Below are 21,999 nucleotides of genomic sequence, written 5' to 3' on the forward strand. Positions count from 1 at the left end.
TGGGAATTATTTCATTGGTTTAAAAATGACTATATATCTTCCATTGAGAATAGTCTTGCGCTCACACTAATTGTTCACTCTGCAGCTTCCTGAAAAGAAGCTACCTTAGCTGATATCAAGCACATTATACCAAACATGTCCTCTGATAAGGAAGTATGAGGCGCGTGAATCAGCATCGCACCTGATTGAGTATTTCTTCCTCGTCCCTGTCAGATTCTGTGATATTTTCTGTTCCATTTATCCCATAAAGCAGGGGTTCCCAAAGTGGGGTCGGGACCCCCTTGCAGGTCATGAGACACTGGTAAGGGATCACAAGATGTCTTCCAGGTTTTCTTTCTAGCATGAATTTGAATGTAGCATTTCCTCAGGACTCCGTCTAACCCCTCCCCCCCTCCCCTCGGAGCTCCTCCAAAACGACGCCCCCGCTCACATGCACGAGCACCACTGATTCGCGACCATATGATCGTGACTGATTCAAAACCGGTCCTCAGCACATCATTTGTGTTTTGCACTACGTGAACTCGTGTCTCACTCAGTGGTAGGAAACACCAAAACATTATCATAGTGAAAGTTAAAAACACAAACAAACATGAAATGTAAGTACAGCAGGCGGGCAGAACAGTAGGACGGGATTTGATTGGTTTCATAATTTGGCTCCTGATGGCAGGGATTGGTTGGTGTTTTCCCAGGTTTACTCCGGCTGTAGATAGCAGCTCTTTTTCGCTCTTTTTTAAGAACACAGTCTTTCGCCTGTACTTGGCCATATTTCTTTGTGTTTTCTGGAAGCGTACAGATACCGACCAAATATTGCAGTACCATTGGAAATTGTTGGGGCAGTGTCACATTGTAGCCAACAGTTCAGGCCAGACTAGCAAAGCACAACGCAGAAACTTTGGAAAATGGTGGAACTTGGAAACTTACTCCGGCTGTAGATAACGGCTTTTTTTCGCTCTTTTTTAAGAACATATTATGTATTGATTGCCATCGGGACATAAGATCATTTTAACCAGTATAACAGAAAGGGTATCTAAAACTGATTACCAAACCCTTCATGTAATCTAAAATTGCATATTTTACTCACTGTTGTCAAAATATAGATAGAAATAGTATTTGCATTTGCAATAAAACCTTGCAAATGCATAGTTTTTCATGGACCCTGTGGAGGTGGTGGCTGACAGGAGAATTATGGCCAATCTGTCGTCGTTGATGAACATTTTTTTTAAATATATATTCTTGTTGAAATTCTTGTACTGTACACTTTCTTGTTTGCTGCTGTAACTCCATGAATTTCCCCGTTGTGTGACGAATAAATGAGTATCTTATCTTATCTTATTAGTATTCTGCCTTTTTTTGTTGCCAGTTGACTCCTAAGGTTAGGGTTAGAGTTAGGGTTAGTTAACAGTAAATTATCAAAGCATCATTAACAGGTTAATTCATAACAGAACAGGAAACACAGCCACATGGCCATGTAGGTAGACTTTGGGAGTCGCAAGTCTTTAGCAAGCTATATTTTGGGTGTCGTGGGCTGAATATTTTGGGAAACCCTGCTATAAAGTGTTCCTTAAACTGTGTACTTCATGTGCCATCCACAGTCTTGTAGATTTCTCATAGACCACAGTTTTTGTTTCTTTAACTTCTCTCCTTTCTGAACTGTTTCATCTCTTTTCCTAATTTTCCCAATTGAAAACAAACAGAGGGAGGGGCGCTTGATGGACTCAAAAAGGTGCAAGTTTGAGGGGCTCTTTGGATCGGGATAAATGCAGTCCAATACCCCTTTTCAACCAACGCAAACCTGGTTGTAGATCCGTGCTGGTGCTCGCGCTGGTTTCAGAGCTTGTTTAACTTAAGAACCAGCTTGTTTTTCCACGTGATCGAGCCTGTGGAACTGCAACGTCATGACGTCACTTCTACGTGACCACTTTTCCCTGCAGCGCTAATGTGAACTTTCCCTCACAATAACAACAATGGCGGACAACGTAGCATGTTTGCTGGTGTTGCTCCTGGCTTTTCGGAATCACAAGGTCCTGATGAGAACTTCCCTGGCTGACCACTGCTTAGCCTTGGAATCCATTTGTCATTGTTTCGCTTCAGGAAAATGGTGGAAACTCGTTTGGTTTCTCTTTTTTGTCATGGCAACTCAGCCCCCTGAACCCCTACCTCCGCCCCTGACGTAAGCGGTCTGCGGCTGTAGACCAGCAGAGATTTGGTTCAAGCTCCGGAACCTGTTTTCCCGACCTGGGAGCTGGTTCCCTCGCAGTCGAAACACAAAAAAATGGATCTCAATTGAGCATCGACTCCGAACCGGCCCTGAAACTGCCTCGGTGGAAAAGAGGTATTAGAACACCAAGAACAAGTTCCAAGGCTCTCCCTTAATACAGTTCAGTCAGACAACTCACGTTTACTTAATAAGTTTATTGCTGCATACAGTATTGTGTTTGGCGTGTGGGCTCCGAATTTCATTACTCCTCGTAGATTATTTAAATGCAGACATTAGGAGCAATGAGATAGGACTAACCCCCCCGGAGCCCGCAGGTGGAAGCCGGGGAGGAGGTGGGGACAAACTTCACACAGCACTGAGCAGAACAGCAGGAGCACTGCAAGCAGAGGCAGAGACAGGGAGGCTTGCCGTTTAAATAGACCGCCGAATGAGGATGTTGAGATCAGCTGATGGAGAGGTGGTGACGTGTCAGTATGATGAGTGCGGCTTGAGTTGTCTGCCTGAACTAGCTTGCAGGCGGCGCTCCATTTAAAATGCCTTTCTTTCCACTTTTTTAAATATACTTTTGGTGCATTTTTGCCTTTATTTCATCGGACAGCTGAAGAAAGACAGGAAATGTGGGAAGTAGAGAGCTGGGGAAGACATACAGCAAAATGGTTGAGGCCAGGAGTCAAACCGGAGACCACTGAGATGAGGATTGAAACCTCTGTATATGGGGCATGTGCTTAGACTATTAGGCCAATGGCGCCCCTGCTTTTATGCTCATGGCATGGTCATGTTGACCTCAAAAGCACACTACTACGCGTTTTGGCATCCAGCCTTCATCAGGAAGTCAAAAACAAAAAAACAAACCAACATCAAATGTAGCAGACTTCATTCTGCACATGTACTGTATATGGTAACAGTCAGTCCTCCAGAGTCTGTGATCAGAGCTGTGTTCCTAGTGACAGCCTGGTCACTTATCAATAAATAACAGACTGTCAGTATGAACTCTTTCCATGCAATGAGCAATCAGAATCAAGGGCTTCACTCTGCTGTGGTGTGTGTAACACTTGACAAACACTTAATTGCTCTTGAGGTAACAGTCGTTGTCATTAGTCAGGGTTTCTTTTAATAATTAGCACGTAATTCTTTCTTGTCTCTCATTCTTCCTGTCCCTCCTCACCTGACAAACATTTCTCCTCTTCTCCTTCAACCACCACCTCTCTCTGTCACTGCTCACGCTCTATTTTCTTTTGAATAGTTTTTTTTTACGCCTTTCATTTTCTTTGTCGTGGGTGCTTACTGGCAAAATAGGCATTGGGATGCTATTACCATCCTCTTTAAGTGAAAGTGAGCGACAGATAACTGTTTAAAGTATTTTTTAAGAGAGATAGCAAAGATCTGTTTTCTTAGCTCAGCTTTTGCTTGTTGGGAATTGACAGTATGCACAAAAGGGAATTACGGGCACTTGTGCAAAAACTCACAGTAAAAATCAAACTAAAAGAGCACAAATAAATCACGCTCAAAGAACAAGAAAAATATGTCAGTCTTAGTTGCTAATCGCAGTAATTTTCTAACCCTTTGCCCTCTGCCTGTCACACCGCTTTATGTCTCTTTTTGACATTTTGTTCTTTCATTTCCTTCCTTCTCTCTCTGAATTTGTCTCTCTTGATCTCTGCAGCCCTCCATCTCTCCCGCCATCATTCCCTTTTGTTCTCTCTATCAGTGGGAAATGGAGTTAAGTGCAGCTGTAGGCCAAATAGCGCAGTGATTGGCTCTCACTTACTCCAGCCTCCCCAGTGCATTTGAAATCACTGATTGCAGGAAAAACAGGTCTAAATCAAAACACAGCTATAAAGGAAAGGCTTTCAAGGGAAAGGAAGTGTGTGGAGCTGAGGATTTATATGTAATTTGGTGTTTGTATGAGTCGACGTAATACACTCTTATGTACCATATAGCTGCGGTTGTCAAGAAGCACTTATTTATGGTACAGCTACCTGCCTGAACAAACAACCTGTAAATCTAGTTTGCTGGTTTTGAAATCTTACTAATCATTTTTCATGCAGCCTTTCTTTGAATCTCCACACTTAACTTAGCCTTGATTTCTGTCCTTTGCTCTCTGTCCTTCCCCTCAGATGCCCTGAACACAAGGAACCGTCAGGTGATCTGCACCACCCTGAAAGTCTTGCAGCACCTGGTGATGTCCGGGGACATGGTGGGAGAGGCTCTCCTGCAGTACTACAGACAGATCCTCCCTATTTTCAACCTCTTCAAGAACATGAACAGTGAGTCCTGGCCGTGCAGAACGTGTTAATTCATGGACAGATGGTGTGTTGGCGTGACGTGCCGCTGTGCTTTTTTGGAGTGGTCATTGTGTGAGCATGTCCCTTTGTGTTATCAAACATTTTGGGTGCTAGTACTGCTAATGCATCAATCTGAAGACACTTTTTGGGCTTTTGAAAGGAAGTGATGGGTATTCATGGGAAGTATGCACACCGTGTTAAAGCTGTGATACTTTGATTCCACTGAGGTGTTCCATTCTGGAAAACACTATGCAGATGTCAAGTGTCTCTTCTTGTGCGACTGCAAGTCTTCCAAGCAGAAAGCATTCTCTTTTCTACCTTTTCTTTCTCACTGTGGACCCACTGAATGAGCCTGTACCTGAATCCCTTCTCTCTCCTCCTCCCACCACTTAAACATCCTCTTGACAGAGGAGCTCCATTTTGTCCTTTCTGCTGTCAGTCAGGTTGCATTGTACGTGGCTGCTGAGGAGACTTTGTCCTTGCTCTCTCTGAAAGCCTCTACCTGGGTGACACCAGGACCTAGGGAGATTGGCATCAGATAGGCAGGGCTCTTTGTGTGGCGGTGTCAAAGCACTTAGTGTGGTGTGACATGATGTGGGTCCATTGAAGGCTTAGAGGCACAAGCAATCCCAAACACAGCGTCCCCACACAGCCGGTAGGATGCGGAGAGTGACATTGCGAATCAATCATTTAAACACAGGCTTTAACAGGACAAAACACAAGGCTTTAGCCTCTTAATCAATATCCAATTTGAATCTCTTGTCTTCTTAATTCGCTTACATTATCTGTTACTATTTGCTGAGGTCCTAAAAAAAGGAAGGAGACTGCCGAAAAAGAGATAGCAGGGAAAGACAAAAGATGGCAAAGAAAAGCCTGCCTTATTAGCACATGGCCGTATGCAAATCTCCTCTGTAAATTAGCTGTCAAATCAATTCCCTAAACCGTTTTGAAGCCTGAGTTCTTCCGCCACGGCACAGGCTCAGCAGTTGGCCGGTGAACCCCACCAGGAATAGTTTTATCTCCGCCTGGTAGTTACTGTGCCGGCCTGTCTACCGGCCCGCTCGCTTCTCTGTCCTCCTCTGGCGAGCATCGATTAAACCTGAGCCAACCTCTCACCTGGCAGACGTTCCTGCTATTGACCTCTCCCAGAGAGACCAGTCTGGGCCAGAGAGGGGTCCATACAGCTGCCAAGGCACAGGAGCCACTCTGCTAAACAAGGACAGGACTTCCTGCTCAGCACTTTGTGGGCATTCGGGAGAGTTTCTCTCTTTCAAAACTTTGGTTTCGAGCTGAGGTTGAATGAAACAAAAAGTTTAACTCCAGTGAAGAGCCATCAAGTCACAAAGATAGTATTTTTTAGTGTTATTATTTTCTTCCAATTTCCATCTGGAGCTTTGGTGTTGGATAAGCTGTCAATCCAAGTCCTGCACCACCCACTCCCTGCTAACACATAAAGATACTACTTCAAATACGGAGAATAAACGCTTCTCTTCTGGGGACAAAACATTATGTGAACCAGAACTCTCTGTTCTTCCTCTCTAATACGCATATATTTCAGTTTTTTTTGTTCTCTCTTACTCTTTCCCACTCTCTCTCTCTCTCTCTCTCTCTCTCTCTCTCTCTCTCTCTCTCTCTCTCTCTCTCTCTCTCTCTCTCTCTCTCTCTCTCCCTCTCCCACTTTTCCTCTGTCTCTCCCCTGTTTTATGTCCCTTGTTTATATCAATATCAAAGCTTGTATTGAAGTCCATCTATTATCTAATATCTCTTACATTCACCTCCAGCTCCATCCCACGCTCAGTCGGCTGTCTCATCCAGAGCCAGCGTGCAGCCTCTAGCAGACAGGCACGATCATTGTGTTTAATACAGTAGAAGACACAGAGGACTGCCTCGTAGTGTGTGGTAACATCTCCCTTTGGCTCTCCCACACTGTAACTCTCAGAGCTCGCATGGCATCCCTCTTATCTCCTGAGTCACAAGCAGGCCACTGTCCAGCATGTGCCAAGTGTGTGTGTATGTGTGTCTACGTTTATGTACATCCGTCATGAATAGATCTGTTGTGTCCCATAGGCAGCTGTTGATGAAGGCTCCAGTTTTTCTGCCTCTGCCTCTGCCTCTCTTTTTTTTCAAGGCCTCTGGCACACAATGCTCCACTAGACTGCTACTACATGCTCACAACCACGCACATTCACAGCATCCATATAATCACACGTTGTCCCAGCTGAGGCTACACACCCTGACTCTGTCTCCCCGGTTGTCGGAGCTGTGAATCAATAGGCTGACAGCCGGGGATTCGGGGCTACACTGAGATATCACCAACATCTCATCATGGGACAGATCCCCTAGGCTGTGTTCACACACTCCCACTGTGTCGCTCCCATGCTCAGACAGGGTTGTGACCTGTTAAATTGGTCTGTATACAGGCCTTATCTGAGCCATTTTTCCGGGGTCAGGGCTTGAACTTAACAGCCATCTCCAAAATGGACCCTTGGGTGTTCTCTCACTCTGACAGAGCACTGGACCTCTGACCAGGAGAGCTCACTCAGAGCTCACATGCTCAGCTTCTCTGGGATCCCGGCTTCTGTTGAAAGGAATGGCTCTATTGTTCAATGAAAAAAATTGTGCCTGTTTAACTCCAGGCAAACGGATGCATTTCTCAGCACTGCCACAGTAATACGTCATTTTGAAGTGCACAATAATGAGCAATCACATAGTATCACCGTCCTTGATGTACCCCTTTGTCTCCTGAATCAGCTCTCTCAGCTTTTGTTTGCTTTGTGGCGTTTGCGAATCACCTCTTTGTGTGTGAATATGTGTGTATGTGAGAGAGAGAGAGAGAGAGAGAGAGAGAGAGAGAGAGAGAGAGAGAGAGAGAGAGAGAGAGAGAGAGAGAGAATATTGAGGACAGTGTAGGAATTCCTCCAATGCGATTTGCACGGCTCTCTTGTTTGCTTGCTGTGATGAATCTTATCCCTAATGAAATGCAACAACGTTCCTTATGAAGGAGAGATGTGCTCCCTCATCCAGCAAATTCCTCTTCTGGGCTCGAAGGAAGGAAACTCATCTACTGTACGTCATCAGAGAAGGAGACAATGAGGTTTTGTTTTTTAAGTTTTTATGAAGCAGCAGGGAAAACAAAACGCTCAAAATGATCTCTCGTCTTAACATGGGACGGAATGAGTTCCAAATTTCAATACCTGAAGAAGGACAAACATAGTTGAGCCACATCTAATTCACTTTTTTTTAACTCTCATTATAAAATGTTGTGTTTTCTCTACCAGTTGCATTTAGTTAAGCATGTTGTCATATTGCCTAACACTATGCACTTCATATTTTTAAATTTTTACATTTTTCCTCATTAGCTTATAAGCATGCATATTAGCACCTAATCTGAGAGTAAGGAAGCACTATTTACTTTACATGGCTTAACACAGGACCACAGAGTTCGCAAGTTAAATGATTCACCTTTTGCAGAGTGTGCCTAACATTAGCAGAGCTAGCACCACTAGCATTCATCGTCCTTGCAGGTTAACAAATTTATGCTGGTTGTGCATTGCTCCCATCCAGTGGTTAGTTGACACAGCTGACACAGCCAACAAATAATATTTCTCCATTTTCTGGTTTAACCAAGTGGCAACCTCCAGTCTCAAAATATGAAGCTCATGTGGAAGTGTTATAAACTGCAATTCATTGAGCATCTGCTTGAGGCTGGTTGCAGAAACATCAGAAACCACATACACACCAATTAAAAAAAGACGATATTTGCAGCATAAATAAACATGTTTACAGCCTGACTGACTTGACTGACAAGTGGGAACCCATAGCGGTTGGCTAGGAGGCTCAAAGCTCGCCTCTTTACCTCACACTAAGTTTGGTTGAGTTCAGCCTTACCAATATGGCTCCCGCCGACAATTGGCTTCAAAACAGCGCTTAGGAACAGATAAGGGACGTCACGGATACTACGTCCATTATTTATACAGCCTATGGGTTTAAAGTACTACCAAACTGTGCAGCACTATGAGATACCATCTCATCTGTGCTTGTTTATATTTGGTTAGTTGAACATTATGAACTCAGACTATCCCCCTCACTACTTTCTATTTTTTATTGCTAATAAAAAAAAGCAAGTGAAGTTTATGTGTAATGCACATTTTGGCATTAAGGCAATTCAAAGTGCTTCAAAAAAGTAAATGAAAATAAGAAAGTTTTTGTTGATGATTAAGGATCTCACTTTGGTTCACTTTTCACCTTGTTATGTTGTAGAACCCCAACACTCTCTCTAACCCCCTAAGATCATAATTTATATACAACGACCTTTTAATGTGCTATCCATAAGTATATTAATTTAAAGAGGGGGTATAATGCACATTTGCAGGCTATATATAGCCTCTCTGATAGCTGTGTCAGAGCTTTGCATGATTTACAGCTCAATAAACTTTACGTTTATCTCAGGCTGACCTCTGTAAAAACCCTCAATTCAGCTTCTGTCTGAAAGGCCTTATTTTAGCTACTGAATCCCTGATTTCCCCCCCCCCCCCCCCCCCCCCCCCCTCATGTTTACCTATCTGCCCATTTTTGTATTTAAAGTTTTAGCTAGATATTAAAGAGGGCATTGGTGTTGGATTGCAGCCTGTGTCTTAAATTTTAAGTTGAGATGTCATCATAACAGAGGGTAAAAAAGCTGAATTTGTGCAACCCCAGTCTAGTGCTATAGTAAGGTGCTCTTATTTATTCTACAAATTATTTTTGCGTGTCTGCCAACAAACACAGTCATACAGTATATCTGTTTTTACCTGGTGTTTTCCAATAGTTTCTGCCTTTTGCACGTCACTCAGATGTGGCAACATGTTTACCATCTCCTGCATATATGATGATTAAAATGCAAAGATACACATCCAGTTACCAGGACAGGCTGAAAACAGCTGAAAACAGCTGAAATCACGGCTCACTGGTGAACTAATTGGTAGCAAATGTGATTTCTCTCATTTATGCTCACTGTTTTTATTACACTAGTAAATCAAACATTGCTTCAGGCTCTATTAGGGGATGTTTTTCCTGACATCTTCAGCAACTGAAAGGCTTTTCATTGTGTCTGGATGTAGCTGAATTTTGCCCGGAGAGCTCTTCTGGCTTTTTATTTTAGCTAGAATTGAACCGTTGCTGTTGTTGATGTTGTTGATTGTGGTCCTGCTGATTTTCTCTGCTTATCTGTAAGGTGTAGGTCCTTAAACTCCCATTCATCACTGACAAGCTCTCTCTCTAACACACACAAACACTATATTGCTCGCACACACTGCAGTGATCTGGTTCATTTGGCCTCTTTTATCATCCTGCTAGGAATGTGGCCAGCTATGATAAGGTGTCACCCACATGTTTCTGAGCCTACACACACACAGTCGAGCACTCACACACACAGGTTGTGATAGTGGCACTCTGTCTTGTGTGCTTGGTGAGGTTTTTGTGTTGGTGACGGATGCAGTGCTGTTTCTGGCCACTCTGTCTTCCCCCTGCGGTCCTGCTTTTTCTATGTATCACATGACACACATGCATACACACACTCTTGCACCTCATGTTGGATGTCTTTGTAAATACAACAGATCAGTTTCAGCCCACGCTGATTGTTGGAATGGGAGTCAACAGGAAGTTGGCTGACCTCATAATCCCTTTTGCTCCCTGATCAGAAAAAGGAGGCAGGGGCACTCCATCAACGTTACATGTTTCTGTCATGTATGAACTGCCCCTCAACACACAAATACACACATTTTTTCAACTCATTCTAATCTGACAGAAGGCCAAGCGTATGCCCCTGTCCTTAACCACCTGTCCTCTAGACCACAATAGAGCATAATGCTTCTATTTACTGCCAAAGCACAGCACAGTTATGTATATGTCTGAAGTTAATTCCTGGGGATTCCCATCCACAAACATTTGTTTTATTTAATGACCTTTTCCAGCTGCCTTCCAGAGAAATTAATTCACTGTCATGCTTTCACTGTGTACATAGCTACTCAAAGGCGGCCACACACATAAACATGGACACACATACACACACATAAACCTGGGGACCCCTTGTAATCCATCATCCTCCACTGACACAGAGAGCTCCTTGTCCCCGCGGACAACAGAACACACACCTCATCCCTAGCCCCCCTGTCTCCTCCTCCATGCACCCTGCTTCAACAGGAGATATCTATCTATCAAGCAATCACAGGCTGCCAGGACCCCTCTGCCATTAAAATACAGAAAGAGCAAGTGAAACAAGGGAGAGATGGAAGGAAAGATAGCATGATTGAGTGAGAGATGAAATCCCGGTAATACCGAGCTCCTCTGTTCTTACCTGCTCCACCGTTAGCATGCTTCACAGCACATAATGACTTTTTCCTCCTCTTCTGAAGCTTAAGAAAAGACAGTTGAGGAAAATAGTGGAAACATATTTCTATATTAATGCAGTCCCCATCTCCCCCTATCTCCCTCCACTCTCCACTCTTATACCTCTGCCGCCTGCGGATATGCCCACCTGGCTCTGTTAATTTCTATTGTCAGCAGGTCTGAGGCGGAGCAGCCAATCACGTATGAGCGTCAGCCCTTGGGCCTGCAGTCGCTCGGCGGCTCCAATTTAAAGGTCAGCTGATAAGCAGCCTGTTTCATGCATAATCTGGGCTGCTTTGCAGGCAGACAGGCAGACCGCTTTACCAAAACACACACACACACAAACACACACACACACACACACACACACACACACACACACACACACACACACACACACACACACACACACACATACACATCATACTCTTGGTCTATGACTGACCCTCTCAAACTTTTTACTTAGCAGACTGAAATGGTCATGTTTCTCTCTTCCTTTTTCCAGCTGGAACATATTTGTGCCTCCATTGTTCCATCTGGTTAGATAATATACTTTCCTTAATTGCTTGAGAGGAGTGCCTCAGTTTAAACTTGGCTTTGTGTGTGTTGATTTGTTCATTAATTTGTACATAGTGCTTTTTGCAATGTGCAGCACTTAGGGGAATTAGGGGATCCACTCTTTAAATGGCACAGAGCCCTGCGGCTGGCAGTATACTTACAATTAAATAGAATTTGGCTTCTTTGCTCAGGCAGTTTGCATCTTAAACAGAGTAGCAATTTGATTGCTGCAGTGTTCAGAGGCTGGCCAGCAGCACCTGCATGTCCTTGCTAACCTCAGTCCAGGTCAGCGCGACCGATCAACAGTGTGTCATTTCTGCTTATAATATATCCTTATTGTGTAATTGTCATTTTCCGTGTCCCTTTCTCTGGCATTGATTTCATTACACTTACATAACTTAATTGGCTCTCAATACTGTCCTTAAAAGCACTTTTACAGCCTTCTTGTAAACCTTCAACAACCTCATTCTCATTGGATGATTTATACTTAAATATTGCGCAGAAAATCAAACAAGGTGCCTCCGAAGTAAAGTTAATTGTCCTGTTTTCTTCTTCCTTATGTCATCATGGACATAAAAATTAGAGTAGTATACTTTCTGAACATGAGATCCTGTGACATAAGTTCCTTTAGCTGAATTTGGAATGAACACATTAGCTGTATGCGACATGAAAATCAATTAAAACAGGGTTCTTTTAAAATGCTAAAAATGGCTCTAGTGTGAAAGTCTTAAGTAGATCCCTCCTTAAGAGAGCAGAAACACAGCAGTATTTAACACACCTACACATACTTGATCACCTTACGGGACCAGTCAACCTGTCTCCATGTAGTGTACTTAATACTAAAGCCTAAACCTGGAGAATTCATAGGTAGACTAGCGATAAGACGTTAATGCTCTGAGTGAATGATGAGCTCTCAAATGATAGGATGAGATTTAACACATACTTATTTGTAATCTGTAGATGACTGTGTTTGTATTCCGACTACGGAAGCAGAGCTCCTCAACCTCAGAGGGCTTCTTCTTTCTTCCCGTCTAATCCAAGCAGCAGTCAATTACCTAATTGGATGAGTTATGAGTATCCTTTTCCTCTCTCCATTCCTTACCCATCTCAATGAGATTAACACACTCTGTAATTAATGAATTTGGGGCACTTTGAAACGATTCGCAGGATTGTCCGGACTCCGGGGGCCTGACATGTGTAACACAATTATCGAGTTGTCGAAATTAGACAATAGAGTGAGATGAATAGTGTGAACATTAGCTGTGTATGCTAAAGACAGGTGATGGTTCAGGTGTGAACTTGGCTCAGGTTGTTGAGGTTGCTTCATTGATATTCCTTTCAGACTTTGTGTCGAGGTCAGCCTTTCGATAGCCAATGAGTGTGCCGCCTTTTGATGCGATTTAGTCCCTCTTCTCGTGCATGAATCTATGTCCTTGTGTGTGCCTTTGTGTGTCATGACTTCCTCGTAACGAACAGGGAGCTCTCCTGCAGCCCCCTCACCACATCATTGTGTTTGACATCTCCGCAGGCGCCCAGCGACAGAAAGCTGGTGTGTGTGCAGTGTGTGTCCAGGCCGCTTTGGATCAGTGTTTGCACCCTGCGCCAGGTTGCCTGTCAGCTTTTATAAATTGCCACACCTTCACGAACAGGCTCGCTGATTGAAAGTGAAAACAGGCACAATTTCGCAAAACAAATAACTAATAGCATTTCTACAGTCTATCCTAACTTGTTGTCCCAGGCAAGGACACACATAATGAACGATAGAAATAAAACAGATTTTTATTACCACTGACAGGAGGATACAATCACCTCCCTCTGCTTGTCAGATGTGGGGATATATACAAGTACACTAAAGATAACAGAAAACTATTGTAGTTTTGACACTGTGGGACCTGAATTTTGAGCATTTAGATAAGATCTTGGACTCTTTTACAGACTACAGAACTACGTTTTCATATACAAGGAAAATACATAGATCTAAAGAGAATGCAATTCTTGAGACATAATCATGGACATGGAATACAAATACATTTTTAGATCACTGTTTTGGAATCTTCAAATGAGTCTCCGGCTCGTAATTCCTCTACACCTGTCATTTTTGGGGTCTGTCTCCTCTCTGTCCCAAGCCCATTACCACCCCCACCCCCAGAGTAACCTTATCTCCTCCACTCTCACACAGGCATGTCAGCATGCAGCAGTCACAGCCCTCACTATCTCTAATGGATGTAATAGATCCCCATTCTTACATTTGAACTCACGCTATTCCTCAAGATCCCCCTCCCCAAACCCCTTTACAACATTCCCCAAAACTCACACAAATCTCCATATGGTGGTCTTCAGCCAACTCATGTCCAACGTCCAGACAACAATTATTTGCTGGCTTGCGTCCTTAATGTTTCCATCTGGCTCCACAGCTCAGATTTCTGTAGCCATCACAAAAAATGAGTGCATAATACCTTCTGTACAAAGTTTCACACAAATGTGACATCTATTATGTGACAGAAAAGCCTGATGAACACTCACAAAATGATTGCTGCAATTACTCTACAATTAATTGGTGCTTTTGACAGTCAAATTTTCATATTTATTTATTAGTCCAAACCCCAAATCATCACAGTTTTCAATTAAGAAAGCAGTATTTTTGTAATTAAAAAAAGTCACAACAAAAAACAGATTTCACTGTGCAAACAAAAACTGAATTCTTTTTGTTGGTAGAAATGTATTCAACTCATTTATATCTGTTCCTTTCTTTGAAGTTTAACATGCGTTAGCAATCGTAGAAGTTGTGTTATACGTTAAGGCTAATCCTTCATTTAATATCCAGGGTCGTGTGCACGTCCAGTCATTACCCAAACGGGACCATTAGTCTTAACGTACCGTTATGAAACGGCCCATTTGGCCGTAGCGTTAGCCGCATGCACGACTGCAAATAATTGGCCAATTAACTAATTGCGCCATGAAAGCGAGGCTGGTGCAAAACGTCATATGTCCAGGGAACCTCCTGGAAAACCCTGATCCAACAAATTCAAATTGCGCCTACTATGCATAAACAACAATAAACATGGCGAGCGGTACCGGTATGACTGTGAGAAGATCAAGAAAAAATTATGTTTCAGCGGAAGAAATGGACATTTTATTACAAGAATATAGAATGAACAAACAGCTGTTATCAGCAAGTCAATCATCAAAGATAACAAACAAGGAGAAATGGAAAGTTTGGCTTAAGATCTTGAACTGCGTAAATGTGTGTGGTGTTTCTGAGCGCACAGTCGAACACCTAAAAAATAAAATAGGCAACATGAAAGCGGCTTTGCAAGCACCGCCACCAAAGTGGTCCAGGTGGAGGACCACCTGTCCCCCCATTGAAGGATGAGGACTTGTTAACGGAGTTGTTTGGAAAAGATTCACTTCACAGTATTGCTGGTAGGATATCTAAGAATTATGTGGCGTCTCCTAAATCTAAATTTGCTGTACATTTCAACATCGTCATACTTTTCCAAAGGATTCGTTCGATCCCTAAATATCCGTTGTCTTCGCATATTTCATCTTAAATGGTAACTCATAAGCACGATGTCCTCCATCCTTTAATCAGCCTAATAGGTGCGGTAATCCTGCCGTTAGCACCTGTAATGGTGGGGTCTACAGCCATTAAATGTAATGCTTTGTTGGGGCGTTAAACTGGTTCATGCATACCGCTAATCCATTTATTTTTCACCATTAGTACAAACGGCCCGTTTTCATGGCTAATGGCTGGATGTGCATACAGGCCCTGATCAGCAACACCGAGAAGTGTTTAGTTTCCAAAAAGGAATTTCCTAATAGGAAATGTTGACCATGTAATATCAGTTCCAAATGTGTAAGCATCATCAGTTGCAGAAATATGACAGAGATAACTCTTTCTTTTTTCCTTATTTTCTTTCTTTTTTTGTTGCTATTAATAGTCTTTAATTTAAAACCTAATGAACAAGTAAAATATTACTGCATCGCCTGACTTTCCTGATTTTGCTCAACAATTAACTCAGCTGTTTTAAGCCAGTATCTTACCTGAAGAGCACAACATCCACTGCATCTTAACTCAGAGTATCAGGCTCTTTGAGCATGTGTGTGGCTGTTTTTGGCCGGCATGTACACAGCTAATGAAAGTCAATCCATTGAACCAGATGTTACTTTATTAAGTTGGACCACCCACTGGCAGGAGAACGATCAGGTTCATTTAGAACAAACGCTTGCATGTTTTACTGAACAGTCAGACAGACATCATCACAGGCCTCCAGGCAAACACAACAACAACTCCACTGAACATCCTGTTTTTTTTTTTGTCATGTCTTCTCTCTTTTCTTATCCTCACAAGGTTGGGTTGCCAACATGTGGTTTATGAACTGGGCACACACCATTGCTACCAATTACATTATTTGCATGATATCTGATGAAGTTTAGTATCTGTACAGCCCTGCTGCATTTTCATGAATTCAGGAAGATATTGTAAGATTTAGGGCCTGTCTCCACTAAGTTCTGAAAGTTCCCTTAGTAGGGACATCTGTGTCTAATAAAATATTCTGTATGCTTCATTTTGCTTTGATGAAGCAAAATTATTTCAATGGAGCTTGACAAAGAAATAATAAAAACAATTGATAGAAATGGTGTTGTAGCTTGTGCAGTAGCTCTAGAGAAGGAAGTTTTACCCTGGAAACACAAGTGTGGTTAAGACCTCCACCAAACACCCCTTGCTGTGTTTGGTAGGTAATAAAAGAGCTTCATTGACGGATGTATCAGTGTTCCAAAAGTTGTAAAATTCATCAAAAAACAGCTGATACAGAGGGCAGTCTTGATCTTAGGACACTGAGGGCTACAAATGTTGAACTGTGTTGGTTCTGTAATGAAAATGAGCACTACCAATGCAAAAAACGTTATTAGTGGACACAGGCCCTTAAAGAACAACTAAAGCTCTCTCATTTGGGCACATAATTCTACAGACACTATAAGTGGACATGCATCCATGGTTTTGTTGTTCTTTTGCAGTAGTGCTATTTTGGATAGCACTACTGAACAAAATGCCAGTAATGTGTCCTGTGTGTTTATATGTGTCCTGTGTACATATGTTGTCCTGTGTGTATGTGGAATGATGTGCAGCATTGTTGTGAGGTTGGGTGGGTGCTTATCGCTCATCATTATGTTTTATGTATGTATTCTTCAGACCGTGAAAACAAATTTCCTTCCTATCTATCTATCTATCTATCTATCTATCTATCTATCTATCTATCTATCTATCTATCTATCTATCTATCTATCTATCTATCTATCTATCTATCTATCTACTTATAGTTGTTTTCTTGATATCTTCACCCATTAATCTACCTCTGGCATTAAGTTAATGCCAGTAGTGTTCTTGATATCTCGGCATAACAACAGTGTTTTTTTTTCATTACCATGGATTAAGTAATTTGACCAGCTCAAGGTAGCAAAGCTTTTTGTTCATGAGTTTCTGGTGGTCTGGAAAACAAAACACGCTTTTTTTTATTCAAATCTTTTCTAAGCGACTGTATGTTTCCTAAAATAATTCTCAGTTATATGGACATAAAGAAAAGAAAACAAAACAAAACTCTGTTTATCTGAAAGCTGCTGAATTAAATGCTAACTGAACTGCCTGAAAACTCTCTTAAATGTGACAGTGCACACCTTGATACTATTTTATTCAACACCAAAACAGTAACAAGTCAGCTCAATAATGTTTTTGGATGTTTTTGAATGCAAAGCGCCAGCTGACTGCGTTTGAAAATTAATGAAGTCACTCGCAATTTTTATCAGCATAGAATGCGCTTCAAGCACTTCCGCTTTTTTTAGTGCTGCAACATTGCAAAGCATTAAATTCATTTAATAAAGAAAAGATTAATATTTAAATAAGCTTCTGGCAATGCCCAGTATAATAATTTAGAATGCACATTGTACATAGTTTGCATAATTAATTCATTGCAGCTTCATCTGTAAATAATAATGGTAGCACAGCAGCCACCCAGGCATAGAAGACAACTGTCAGGTCTGTTTGTTTATGTGTGTGTGTGTGTGTGTGTGTGTGTGTGTGTGTGTGTGTGTGTGTGTGTGTGTGTGTGTGTGTGTGTGTGTGTGTGAATGTGTGTGTGTGTGTGTGTGTGTGTGTGTGTGTGTGTGTGTGTGGCAGGGTGCACAGTCATTGCTGAGCAAACATTGAGAAAATTCCCACAGTACTGTTTTATTTACTCTCAGGATCTGTTCTGCCACACAGGCATGCATTCAGGGGTACACACACACACACACACACACACACACACACACACCATGGCCTTCAGAGTAAATAGAGGGGATATAAACATCAATATGTCCGCTTCACACCAGCGTGCAGAATGTAGAGTGTGGCCTCTATGATCTACTTGAGATCATATTCTTTAGGCTGTTGCTCGGCATCTCTCAAAGGCTTGGATTTTGCTGTTGACTGCAGAACATGCTACGAAACACTTGACCTGAGACACTGCAGCCAAACTGCTACGAGAGCAAGATCCCGGCGTGACAAATGTTTCTACAGTATTTGCTATTGTTTATGGAAAAGTGAAAAGCAGCACACAGTCAGAAGTCACAGTTCATTCAGAGTCACCACAAACAATCACAGTGTGAGTACCAACAGTCATTTTTCCATAAATCAGTTCAGATCGCTAACTGTATAAAAAACACTGTCAGTGCTGATAGTAAAACATATAACAGGCATTTTTTTCATTAAGCTGCAGATGTTTTCTTTTTCTTTGCATGCTCTTAGCAAGACTAAAACTCCCATATCATGAGTCATAATTACAAGGGTACAAATGTTTGACATAAACAAAACATTGTAAGTTTAAGCATGTGGTTTATACACTTCCTCTGTTGCCAGTTCTTCCTTGTTATCTTTTGTTGATAACAGCTCAAGGCTAACCTTTCATGCTCCATCCTGCAACAGAAGCCACATTATTACCTCTACTCTAACCCCAGATACCAATCAAGAATGTTTTACATTATCTCTCATCATCCTTGCCTGCTCCTATTTTTCTTTTTCTTCTTCCTCTACCTCCAATCCTCCATTTTTTCCACCTTGAATCCCCTTCTTCTCAAACAACTAAACCAAGCATGGTTTTCAAATTTCGTTCAGCCTCTGTGCTGAAAGCGTCTACCTCTTTGTTCTCTACAGCGAGCCACCCATCATGCTGTTCCAGTGTTGACCTTAGAAAGATGAATAATTTACCTGGTAGGCAGTGGCATCCCTTGTATCACCCTGACCCCCACAGCCCCCCTGCGCGCCTGGGACGCTTTGCACACTCCCAATGGAGATGCACCTAGGACCCTCCTCCTTTCACCTCGGCTCCTCTCCATCACCTCCTCCCATCAAATATTTAGTCAGCGCTATTGGAGAGGAGCACAACCCTGGCTCCCCCTAATGCTTCCGCTCAATGTCTCACCTCATCTCATGCCTTTCCTCTCAACTCTCTTTTTGCACTGAAGCGATGGCCATCTGAAACATTTATGTTTGTGTCTCCCCTTAGAGGCCTTGTCGAACATCCCGAAAACTCAGCGTTGTGCTTTACAGAGGGCTGCAGTGATAATCAGCAGCTGTCCGGTGTAAACCAGTCCAAGATAGATGCTTTGTGGATCACAATACAACCTTACCTTTTGACTTTACTGTTTGAAACAATAGAAACACTTCTCAGTGGCCTGTAGACCCCCTCAGGATGCAGACCAACACCGCCACATATTTTTCAGCAATCGCTGACACTCTCTCTCTCTTGGGATGTTTTTGTGAATCAAAGTTCCATTGCGGTCGATTTGCTCATCAATCAAGCTGATACTGTATGTAGGTTAGTGGTGAGTGTGAGGATGTTTACATTGGTATTACAGTAGGACTGGCGTGTTATCCATGTTTATATCTTCAATGGTTCAGAGATGGACAAGTTTAAGTTATATTCTTGGGCATTTTTACCTTTAATGGATAGGACAGCTGAAGGGAGACAGGAAATGCAGGGAGCTGAGAGTGGGGGAGGACATGCAGCAAATGGTTGAGGCTAGGAGTCGAACCGGCGACCGCTGCGACAATAGCCTCTGCATATGAGGCACAGGCATAGACCACTAGATCAATGGCGCACCAAAGTTTTTGGGTTTTTTTGAGGGTTTTAAGACAAAAAAAATGTCTTCAACTAATTTTTTACCTCCATTTAAAAATGGTGAAGTTCTGTAGTCTCTACAGTTGCCTGGGGACTTAATGATGATGTCAAAGACTACAGGAAGTCACTGCACCCAACCAAGACATAAGCTGTTGGTTGCTCACATATTTAGTCACATATTATTGAAATGTACTTGTTTCAGATAAGTACCTACTCTACCATGAGTCCCTTATGAGCAAGAGCAAGTATCCAAGCTCAGTATCGGCTCTCTTGTTTTGAGCATGTATGGTGGCCCCTGCAGGGTCACAGTGTTCCCTGTGTGTTTGTCATCACAGCTTTTGTTTCCCGCAGCCCTGCTATTCTGGGCAGAAAGGTCACCCTCCCCTCAGATAGTGGTATCTTAAGGAGGCTAAATCATAACCACACACTGTCTCTGGTTGTTTCTTTGTTTGAAAGGAAGAAAGCTGTTTTTTTTATGGCTAACAGTCTGTAATCTTTGCTATGATTACACTTTTTAAAGACAGCGTGGGGGGTTGATTTTGTCACGTACCTAAAGCTATGAATCATCAGCTTCAATACTTGTAAGGCTTATGCTCTAATCATAGTTGTTTGTAGTGTATATATGTGGGATCTAATGTGTGTGTGTGTGAGTGTGGGCCTGTTGATTTGGACACCGTCCACATTGAAGCAGGTGCTATAGTGTAATTTAAGCTGGGTTTAAAACTTGGGCGCTCGTTGAGTGGTGAGGAATGTGACAGTTTAAGTAGAGCTCCTTGCTCCCTTCTCTATTTGTGTCTCAGTTTTCCCCTGACATATGACTGCAAGCTGGTGTGTGTGGTTTGTCAAGAGCTGACCCGTGCATCACAACATCTGTACCCCTCACCCTGCACATATGATGAAATGACCTCGTATGCTTGCTTGAGGCCTCTCCACCCCCACTGGAAAACACAGAAACGAAGGCTTTCATCACCTGACTCCATATGTGCTGAGAGATGAAGCTAACTGCTGCTTTTTGGGGGTGTTTGGGACACAGAAGGATTCACACCTTTAGCTAGGAGAGCAAACTAGAGAGGAAACCACAAGTTGGTAAAGGTTACACAGTTATAAAGTTCAGCTCTCTTGACTCCAGTTAAGAAGTTTTCAACTTGCAAATACTAGTTTATATGGTGATGAATCTAAACTGCCTAGCATAAGTTGCTGCATTTAAAAGTGTGTGTCACCTTTACTGAAGAGTCTCCTAAAATTTTTAATCAAGCACCCCTTGAAAAAGTTGATACGCATGATGATTATGCTGGAGATACTTCAAAAGTCCTCATCAACAGGACATCTCAGAGTGGGGGTATAAATGTTGCAACAGCCATAAAGGATTGGAATTGAGCTGCCTGCTATAACAAATGAAGCTGTGCTCACTCCATGTTTGTCAGTTTGTGTTTCTCCCGTGTGTGTAAACAGAGATTTGGTTTCCCATATGGCTGTGCGTGTGATTATGCTACCCAGAGCAGCAGTCACCGCAGGGTGGGCTTTTATTAAAGAGTTGTAATGAGTGAGAGCCATCATGAGCCAGCTCGCTTATTGATTACCTATAAAGAGCACTCAGTGGAGACGTGCTGTGATCCATAGATAATGCTTTGCACAGGGAGGCTCAACTTAGCCCGGCTCCAAACCTCTGAATCGTGGCTCACATCTCAAATTTTGTCAAGCATTTCAAATAGATTTGGTGTCACTCTGGAAAATGGCTGATTTTCAGAGTGGAGAGTGAGTTAAGCCAATCACAGGCTTAAGAACTGAAAAAGTTAGTTTATAACTTTAAAAGTGATACAAATGAATCTTGATCCACTTGCTGTGCATAAACAAACCTGTCTACAGCCTAGAGCTGGGCGATATTGAAAAATATGTTATCAGGATAACATTTTTCATATCAGTCGATGATGATTTTATCACAACAAATATCAATTCATTTTTTCATTTAAATTTAAAGGTAGATTTTTGCTCCTGAGTGAGAGTTGAAGATGGTTTGTTAGCTTGTGTCTGGATTTAGTTCTCTAATAAACTTCTTGAATCATTTTTGACAGTGCTAACAGGAAGCAGGTCTTTCGTGTAAGATGAGGTTTTTGTGACGTTTTAGTTTGTAGATTCTCATTTTTTTCAGATAATTTCCATATCAGTTTATAGAGTATTGTTTTGAATTTTGCACTCCCACAGCAGAATTTCTCTTTGCTTTTCCTTTTCCCACATCCTGGAAGTATATTTGATAAAGTGTGTTAACTTCAAAGTTAGAGACGAGTTAACACACTATCAGACTAACGACTCTGCTTTGAGCTGGTAGGTTTTGCGTTTTCTTCCGTCTCGCTGTCTCTCGTTTCAGTTGTGTTTACATTCCGCTCCAAATGTCTTTAAGCCCGCCTACCTCTTACCC

At 42.3% G+C, this 21,999-nt stretch overlaps 1 protein-coding gene across 1 annotated transcript in view; it reads left to right on the plus strand.

The window, feature by feature from the left end:
- The window catches only part of pacrg (PARK2 co-regulated), a 156,582-nt gene that overhangs the window by 82,239 nt on the left and 52,344 nt on the right, over positions 1 to 21,999 (plus strand). The window contains exon 4 of the mRNA XM_034674309.1: positions 4,336 to 4,485. Within this exon, the coding sequence (XP_034530200.1) occupies positions 4,336 to 4,485 (150 nt within the window). The remainder of the gene's footprint in view (positions 1 to 4,335; positions 4,486 to 21,999) is intronic.

This window comes from Notolabrus celidotus, chromosome 22, assembly GCF_009762535.1.
Source record: "Notolabrus celidotus isolate fNotCel1 chromosome 22, fNotCel1.pri, whole genome shotgun sequence".
Taxonomy (NCBI): domain Eukaryota; kingdom Metazoa; phylum Chordata; class Actinopteri; order Labriformes; family Labridae; genus Notolabrus; species Notolabrus celidotus.